This window comes from Montipora foliosa, chromosome 3 (assembly GCF_036669935.1).
Source record: "Montipora foliosa isolate CH-2021 chromosome 3, ASM3666993v2, whole genome shotgun sequence".
NCBI lineage: Eukaryota > Metazoa > Cnidaria > Anthozoa > Scleractinia > Acroporidae > Montipora > Montipora foliosa.
In genome coordinates, this window is record NC_090871.1 from 29,382,319 (window position 1) to 29,392,318 (window position 10,000).

The 10,000-nt window shown below is 36.9% G+C and overlaps 1 protein-coding gene across 1 annotated transcript in view; it reads left to right on the top strand.

The window, feature by feature from the left end:
* Positions 1–10,000, top strand: part of LOC137997261 (uncharacterized) — a 54,130-nt gene that overhangs the window by 8,893 nt on the left and 35,237 nt on the right. Inside the window, exons 6-8 of the mRNA XM_068843142.1 lie at positions 862–899; positions 2,349–2,541; positions 2,637–2,729. Of these exons, the coding sequence (XP_068699243.1) occupies positions 862–899; positions 2,349–2,541; positions 2,637–2,729 (324 nt within the window). The remainder of the gene's footprint in view (positions 1–861; positions 900–2,348; positions 2,542–2,636; positions 2,730–10,000) is intronic.

Consider the following 10,000-nt stretch of genomic DNA (forward strand, 5'->3'; position numbering starts at 1 on the left):
AAATATTAAGATTAGGATCAAAGTTCTGAACCTAGCTGTCCATCTTTGGAATCTTCTGGTACATGTAATGTTTGTGACTGCCTTCTAAATGGCCAAAATGCATAGTCTCATTCTAATGATTATTATTATGGATTAATTCAATTTCAACAACTGCTTTTGCTAATATTGTAGGCAGGGAATTGTCTAGAATTTCCAGGGGCTTCCACTGCGCCTAGCCAATGGCTGCCAATCCCTGTAACCCAGAACAAGTTCTCACATAAGACCTATCCAGGGATCTGGCACTGTTACTAAAAAGCAGTGGAGATAGGTAGAGAATGAGGAGAGAAGCTAAGCAAGGATCACCAATTTTTACTAAATATGTGGTTAAAAGACCCACTAAAAGATTGCCTAAGGATAGACAGAGCAGAATGCTATCACTCTTTCATGACAAGCAATTATTAATTTTGTAGTATTTACCCTGGTAAGTCATTAATGAATTAAAATCCATCTAAAAATGCATGAAAATAAGAATTGCCTGGTTAATCCATTGACTCCTGGGGCTTCCCCATTGACGAATATAATCATCTGGCGTTACACAGAGTAAAATACTGTTAACTTAAAGTATGGTTGGTTTAGACCAGTTTAGGGGTCAATGGGTTACTTTATCCGGCATTTTGAAAACATTTTTAGTGTGGTCCTACACTGTAGAACATGTGAGCTCCAACCTGATACAAGGTGTTTGAAAGTTAAATAGAAGTTCATGTTTCATCAGGGAAAAGACATAATTATTATTCTTGAAATGTATGATTTTCGGTAAATGATGAATTTGTGTTGAAAATTATCTGTTGTTTATCAATATTGTTGTGTCTCACTTGTTTGCAGGACAGTGTAATGACAGAGGCCCAATCTTCTTCTAAGAAGTAAGTTCACAATACATGTATCATAAAATGCATTTTATTCAGTTTAACCTGTGAGATAATTCTAACATTAACAGAATTAAGCTTTTAATTATTAGATAATAGCCTCTTTGCGTGACCTTGTCAATCATAAAGTTTAAATGGTCGTGGTACAAAATAGATGCTAGAAATGGAAAGAGCATGATGAAATTAGTGCATGATTTTAGAGCGGTTTGATAGTTTAATTTTAAGAGAATTGTGTGCTAGAAGGCAAAGTTTGCTATCCAGCAGCTGTTTTCCAAATAAATTTCAGTAAATTTCTGAAGCATTAAAATCACTGTAAAAATATCTTACATAACTGTCAGTGGCCTCAAGATTGACATTCTTACCAATTGCATCACGCTCTTTCCATTTCTGGCATCTATTTTGAGCCACGAACATTTTTTATGATTGACAAGGTCATGTGACAAGGCCATGCAAAGAGCCTATTGCAGTACTTGTGTATGTATGATGTACACATAAGTTGAATCCACTCAAAAAGCCAGCTGTCATGAATTGACACAGCTTGGCAGTATATGCTTAGGCAAAAATGTTGTGTCAACATGTTCAAGACCCACGTGTGCCAGGATCTTCACAGCTCTATCCATGTGTATGCAATTTGTACCTATTTTTTGGGAAATGTGGCAAAAGGTTGAGCACAAGGGCTCTTTAATATGTACTAGTATTATAATAATATTGTAAATGTTTTATTTCTCCAAACAATAAATTTTCCACCCTAAAGTAACATGGGGCAGTCTTGCTTTAGAATTCAAACACTTAATATATTACTGATTTCCATCGCACAAATTCAAGTTCAAGGTTATTGTAACAGTTTTGCCTCAGTACAGAGCATAGGCCATTTCAGAAACGTGAGAGGACTGGGACGAGTTTGGTTGTTTTCCGTTTGTTTAAAAAACTAAGACATTCAAATGAAAGATCAACCAAGTTTGAGAGTCTTTACCAAGAATAGATGTATTTAGAGGAGAAAAATGGTGAAATAATATATCTTCAAATATCACCTAAAATAGAGAGTTTGTATGGAATGGGTAGACAGGCCACAAAATTATAAGGGTTTGTGTGGGATTTTGCAACTTTTGCAAGTCTCCCATTTGGCCAATTTTCCGTAGGAAACTCTCAAACTTGGCTGGATAGCTTTTCATTTGGTAACATTTCAGTTGAAGAGTTTAGATTTTCAATCCAAGCAAGTTTGAGAAACTCACCCCAGTCCTCTCACGTTTCTGAAATGGCCTATAGTGTTTAAAGCAATTAAAAAGCTAATGATGAGGAAGCCTAAAGGAAACCCTTGGGCTTATAAGAGATAGGCTCCCTCAATTAATTAATAGTTATTATTAATATACATATACCAAGTATTAACAGACTGAAGTATGCTTTAAGGAACATGTTCCCATATGTACAGTACATTGATTGTTACAGGCAGCAAATAATGATACAACAACTCAATGATGAAAAGAACAGTTTGCAAGAACGTCTCAAAATTGCTGATGATACACTGGAGCGACAGATGAAGCAGATTGAGAATTTAACGTTGCAGCTGGGAGAGGCTGAGAGGTCGCTTGCAGAGAAAGAGGAGGATATAGAAACATTAGACAAGACTTCAAAAGATGAGGTACTGACATGTACATGTATAATTGGAAAAAATGTCTTATTAATTGTGGGATGCTGTAAAAGGTTCCATTCTGTTTCACATTCATGTTTTAACAGATCAACACGTTGAAGGCAAAGTTAATGAAGGCAACAGATGAAGCTAAAAGCTTAAAGGAAGAGTTGTCAGAAACAAAACAAAGACTAAACAAGGTGTGTTGACTCCATTTCATTGACTTGATGGGTTGTTTAATGTCTTCCATGCTTATTTATGCCATGTAAATAATAATTTCAGCTTCTATGTGAATATCATATTGCCCAAATATGACCAAAAAAATTGTGTTACATTCAATTTAAGGCCAGGACACACTAGGCGATGCCTGTTCGGTGTTCGGTGTGATCAAGTATGAAGGGAAATGTGAACTAGTTTTGTAATTCAATATGGCTGACCATATAACTCTCTCTCATTGGTTCATTTATATTTGTTGCAGCGACTTGTTGCGGGAAGTTTACATACGGTGCAACAACACTGCTTTCACTAATTTTGTCGCTGCGGTTAATCACATGAATTCAAACTAGTTTTCATAAAATCAACCGTGTCATGCAAAGCGAATTGTTGAGGCGATTTGTCTCCACGATGTGTCACAGCGACTTATTGCCTAGTGTGACCTGGCCTTTAAATTTAACATTAAAGTGATAGTTAATCAAATAGGTTTATCCCATGTAAACTAATATGATTGTAGTCTTTCAAAATTATGGAATAAAAAATCCAATTATTATTTCTATGAGTGGTTCAACAAAAACCTCTATATTACAGTGTAATTGACCCAGTTTTGCTAAATTTCTGCCTTACGAAGATGCACAAAAGGGAAATACATTGCTCTTGAATTTTGAGAATTATTAGAGACTGGGGCTTTCAGGTGATTTCTGTTGGCCTAGTTTTTTCTGTTACTGTAACATCAATCCAAGTCAAGCAATCCTAGCTGATCGACATTAGTGTTGCGAAAACAGCAAAAAAGATGGCATTAAATTCACAGTTTAACAGACTGCTGATAGATTTTTGTTAAAATAATCAGATGACAAAATAATTATTGTGGGACATGCAATCAACAAAAATATATTGTAATCTTCAATATCTTGTCTGAAACATTTTTAGTGTTCTCTGACACAAATGATTTAAAAATTATATAGTCAAAAAATGTTCAATAAAGGTGAATTTATTTTACATGGGGGTCAGATAACATTGCTTCAGGCAATAAATATTTAACAATAACATTATTGTTTACAGGTACGTTTAGACAGAAAAGATTTGCATACCATTAGATATTTGCAAATGATTCACTGAAGCCAATATAACAAAATCTTGCAATGAGAATTAAATATAACATTCAGGCTGTGAGTGACTTCTGATTCCTCACAAGTAAATGTACAGGCTTAAGTGAAACTCTCTTTGTACATCACAGGTCATGTCTGATCACAAAGCTTATGAAACAAGCTTTCAGGAGAAACTGGTTGCTGAGTCTGGCCGCAGTAAGAGTGCTGAGGAGGAAAAAGAACTACTATGTGGACAAATTGTTGAATTGAGAAAGGTTTGGCAATTTCCTTTTAACGTTAGATTATAAAGTTTTTAACATAAAAAAGCTATGTAGTTGGCATGCAGTCACCAATTCTCTCTTTATGACCACATGCAATCATCTTCCTTGTTTTGCTAATTAATTGTGCGTAACAAACAATGTTTATACACTAAAACTGATTTAATTTACATAAAGTCTGGAACTAGAATATTATATTCATAGACAAAACATATAGCTCTTCAAAGGAAGTTACTGATTAGTAACTTTGTTTTGAATGGATGCACTTAGAAATTTATCCCAAGAGTCAAACACTACAAGTAATTATTTGTGTATCATTCAGCATTCACCAAGGTCTTTTTAATATTTATGGTTAATACTAAAGATTTGTTCGACAGTGCACAATAATATTATTTATTATGGAAAACATTATGAATGTTTCTTCGTTTTCATCCTCTTGCTCCCAGTTTTATTTTTCTGTGGAGGGCATTCAAATTTCAACAGCAATGGACAAGTCATTTCATAAGCGTATCAATTTCATGTCATGACAAGATGTCTACTCAGTTGAGCTTAGTATTTAAAAATGCTTTAATACTTAGTATGAATGCATGTGGAAAATAGATTATTAGCAATATGCTTTATTTTAATCTGCACAATTGTATTTCATGAGAATCTGTAGTTGCACTTGAATTTGTTACTAAAGTAGTCGTTGAGTCTCAGACCTTAGTGTCGACCTTAGTAAATAGTTTACACCTGGCCCAGTAGTATTCGTATATTTTGTCGTAAGAGTTGCGATTGATTGTTGATTGAGCACTTCGTGGTACAAATTGTCAAGTACTAATATTATTGTGCTGCGACTCCACCTATTTATAAACTTACTAGTCTGGTTTCTTCCTGAATTGTACTCCACTCATTCCTTGCAGCATTATGGAACAACATTAACTGTTTAACTGTTTTTGTAACAAATTAAGTAAAGCAAGTTGAAGACAGGTTATGGACACTTTTTTGTGCAGCTGTGCTGAAGTAAAGTACTTTACATGGTCATGGAAAGGACTTCAAAAGTCAACCATTTGAAATTGAACAACTTGGTGAAGAAATCCGAAAATCTGCTTTTAGTGTCTGGCACATTTCCTCACAAGCAGTGTTATTTTGTTTTAGGATCTTGAGGCATCCCTTGCTGCTAGCATGAGCAGAGAGACTGAGACAATGGAACAAACAGCTGCTTTGGAGAAGGAGAAGGAAAATCTTGCTAGAGAGCTTGCTTCATACATAAATAAAGAGAAGGACAAGGTATGTCACAGGTCCTAACTTATTCTGTGAGCTGTTGGGGGGTTACCCCAATTAGTCTATTTTACAGTTGTGTGCTTAGTTACCTAGCCTTTAAATGAAAGTGAGGCTGAACTTGACCTTGTTTTGACAGACACCTCACTGCTTGTCTTGTGTAATTCTTTACGAATTAGCATGACAACAACATCATTAACATAAGAAAAGGAGGGAGGTCTGTATCATAACAAGGTCAACACCAGCCTCACTTTCACTTAAAGGCCAGGTAACTAAGCACACAATTGTAAAAAGGTATATTTCTTTTGTCCATCATCACGCACTTAGCTCTCTCTAGAAATTCAAAAGTCTCCAATATATCCCATTTTGTTTTGCTTATAGCCTTGAACTAAATTGAGCACATTATGTGCATCACAATTCATGGCTTCAAAGTAATCGTACTTGAATAATTTAATCTGTAATCGTGAAAACGAGATAGCTTTCATTCTTCACGACTCAAATGACCTCAAACGTTATCACAGACTTTGTGATGTTATGCAGGACAAGACTAAACTTTCTGTTAAGACTTCTGGGAGGTGATTCCATGCCCCTCGTACAGTAAGTGTTTAAAATTAGCTTTCGGACATCAAAACTCTGTCGGCCAATAGACGGCGTAATACACAGGCAGCCCAAGCTCAAAATTTTAGGAGTTTATCAAGCTGTCGGCTGACTGTCGGTAAGTAATCTTAAGGAACAACGTCAGTTCTTGATGTTTCATCGTCTTCTTCTACCTGGTCCATATGTTAAGTTGTTGATGTAATTCTTTTATGATGTCAATAGTCAAAGAAAAGCGAGGAGCTTAGTCTTCAGGTTCAGTCCTTAGAGAATGAGAAGACCTCCCTCCATGCTGTTGTCTCTGCACAAGAAAGACAAATCAGTGAACTCAACAAAAAGGTACCTCTTTTTGAATGCTTTGAAATCCAAGGTCACAATGGGCCATTTCCGAGTTGCTGTTTGTTTCGGTTTCGAAGTGAGTCTTGGTGCTCAACTATTGTAAGGGAAATGAGTTTGATTTGCATAAGAATACGCAACTAATTTCCATTTGAATGTTGTGTACCAGGACTCGCTTTGAAACTGAGGCATGCAGCAACTCGGAAATGGGCTATTGGCCGGCTATTTTCTATTTTTTCAATTGGGAGTATGTTGGAATTGGTTTTCCTGTAAATTGCACTGGAGCATTCGCACCCACAGTGGCCGTGATTCTTTTTGGTCAGCGCCTGCGATAATGATGACCACTGGAATTCCAGTTCAGTCTCAGAAATTTGAATAGTCTGAGCGTAGTTCAGAGCCATTAAGAGATTAATGAAGAGATTTATTTCCTTTTATTCAGGGGCACCCAACGAGAATATAATTCAAAAGTACTTAAACATAGCATTGTTAAACGTATGTTAGTATTTAAACGGTATATATAGGCATATTTTTATCCCCTAAAAAGTTTTCATCTGTTCGGATTTCCTAGCTGAAAGTCTAGTGATCCGAAAATTATAGGGATCAAAACTTACCTTTTCGAAAATTTCAGCCAGAAAGAAGGCTTCCGAAAATGCTAGGTGACCTTTTTAGGGCAAAAATCCGTTAAAAATGGGCAAATTATGAAATATAGCATTTTTTAGAGGCTCGAAGATCCTAGGACAGGCAGGCAAGCAAGAAATTTTACAACGAATGTGCCGAAAATTCTAGATCTCAAATCGTCTTCCGAACAGATATTTTCCGAAAATTGACGTTGGGTGCCCCTGTTTATTGTTAGTTGGAAATACTTGGAAAAAATCCAAGTGCCCCTTTGCGAGGTCCAGGTACAATATTGGCGCAGTGGTGAGAGCATTCGCTTCCACCAATGTGGCCGGGGTACAATTCCCAGACTCGGCGTCATATGTGGGTTGAGTTTGTTGGTTCTCTACTCTGCACCGAGAGGTTTTTCTCCGGGTACTACGGTTTTCCCCTCTCCTCAAAAACCAACATTTGATTTGATTTCAGTTTACATTGTCCCTAATTAGTGCTCCAGCTCTAGAACGACTAGGCACATAAATAAAGTTCCCTTTTTGCCGGTGTCGAACATACGATCTTTCAATTAGCAATTCCGATGCTCAACCAATCAGTTATACATGAGTCTACATGGAGGATGCTCGTTAGGCCATTCAGCTATAGCGTTGAGTTGACAATTGTCTAGCTATACTTCTAGGACTTAAAATGTCAGAATGATGCAAATGGAGTGATGGAGGAGGTAATTGTTAACACCGGTAAATGAACAAAGAGATTTATTACCCATCGGTATTAGTATTGTACAGAAACGAGTACACGAGTACACATGTTTGTACAGTAGAGAACCGGTTTGACTAGGTGAGGTGCTGACGTTTGCCCCGTGCTTGTCACATACAATTATGTCACACATTCTCAGTTGTTGACAATTCACTTGCTACAAATATGGTGCGAAAACGTTGGATAGTAAGTAGCTTATTAGACGATGTAGTGTGTAGTATCGTGGGATATTTTTACTCGTCTCTTGTATCTTGAATCGCCCCACGGGCTCGCCAAAACAGCGTGACTCGTTAAAATATCCCACGATACTACACGCTAGATCGTCCCATATGATATATATATTTTTTCGATGGTTACTCGGGGATTCTCAGAAAAAAAAGAGGTTTATCTTAAAGCTGGCCTAAAAGAATCATGCAATAGCAACATGATGTATTTTACAGTCTGAAACCTCCTTTCCAACAAAAGAAAATAACTTTCAACTCCAGGATACTTCAAATTTGTTGACATTTTTTAAAGCAAAACATTTCTATAAATAAATGAAATCCAGAAACGCTTATTTTTGTTTTGAGAAAGCTATAATATCTTTCGAAACAATAGAAATCAAAATGGCCGCCGTATCTGCAGAAAGGCCCATGTGCGAATGGTTGGTGTTTAAAGTCTTCTCGGGTAAGGACTATAAACCGTAAGCCCTGTCTCATAACCCTTTGTGGGTCGCGATTACACACTGGTCGAAAAGAGAAGGGCACGGAGTTGCCGGTGTTGTGGTCTGGGGCCCGTTTCTCGAAAGTCCCGAAAACTTTTGGGGCCCGAAAAGCCATATGTGTCACAGTTCCCTTTGTATCTCAAGAACGGAGAGGATTTAAGTCGTCAAACTTCACAGTTATTTTTCTTTTTGTTATCTTGAAAACATGTCAAAAGATCGGCTTTTCAAATGGCTTTTCGGGCCCGAAAAGTTTTCGGGACTTTCGAGAAACAGGCCCCTGGTATGATTGAGGGCCACAAGTTCATTAGCCTATGGCTATTACGTGGTACCCTCATAAAATAAAGACTTCACAAGATGGCGACTCCTTGGAAATTTGAAAGGGAACTAAGCGGCACTAAAGCTAAAAAATTACATGAATTTGATTCATTTTAAAACAAATAATTTTTTCACTGGTTTGAAGTTACTCTTTGCTCGGAGGGGAGACTCACTCATTCTCTTTTTTATTTCTTATTCCAAGCTGGAAAAGGTGGATGAGAAGAACGCTGAACTCGAAGATCTGTTACAAAAAGAGCAAAGCAGGAGTCTAGGTCAGACTAGTGTTGCTTTGTTATCCTAATGTACTCTGGTGTCCTTATAGAACTCGGCATTGTCGAGTTACTAGTTACAATCCTTCAATGTGAGAAAAATAAACAAAAGAGCAAGTGATAATAGTTTGATTCTAGTTGTTTGAATGTTTGAAGGGAGAGACAGGGAAGTTGCAAATGCTTTCGGAATTTCTTGGTCATTCCCGGAGTTGTCGTTGTGTGTAAGCGGTCAGGAATCCGAATATCCTTTCAGTGTAAACGCCTGCGAATCCGAATACTCTAAAATTGATGAATCCTGAAACATTTACGAATTCGGAACAATTTCCTCTAGTGTAAACCTAGTCTTGAACAAAGCTCGAATCGTTGACAGTGGGCCTTGTGCATCGATTATGATACTCTAACAAACCAAGATTGGTCAAGTTGCCTGTGAAATGTGGAATTTATAGTCAATTCTTTGACATTTGGTTTTTGAGGTAAACTAGTTATTTCCACAAGTTTTACAGCAAGCATTGGCGATATTGCAAACTGGGATTATTAATTGGAACTGAGTCACAGTTTTCTCCAAACTGCTTAATTAATTGAGTGTTAATAAATGGTTTATTTGGGGTTTGGTGCTTTCACTCCAAAACAAGAGAAGTGTTTGCAGGAAGATGAGCTCAATTTTGGGTGAATTTAGCCGACATGGCAGCAAACTTGACGTCATGTGAAAATTTCTCTTCACAACTTATGCAATTGAACTCTTTAAAATTATCAATTTTATTAAAGCCTCATCTGGTCATGTGCTGCTTATTTTTAAAAACATTCTGTTGAGTCTTCTTAACTGTTTCTTTATCTAGAGTTAAGCACGCGTTACGAATTTACGCAAGAGAGTAGTAGCTCTGCCAAACAGGAAGTTGATCAGCTGAGAGAGGAAGTCAAAGTTATGTCTGCACAGCTCCTAAGACAGCATAATGCTTCTCTAGACAGTCAGGTGAGATGAGAAATTGCTTTTTCTTTTTTATCTTGAACAGAAAACTGAAGTTCAAGCCGATTATTCCGTTACACGAAGAGAAG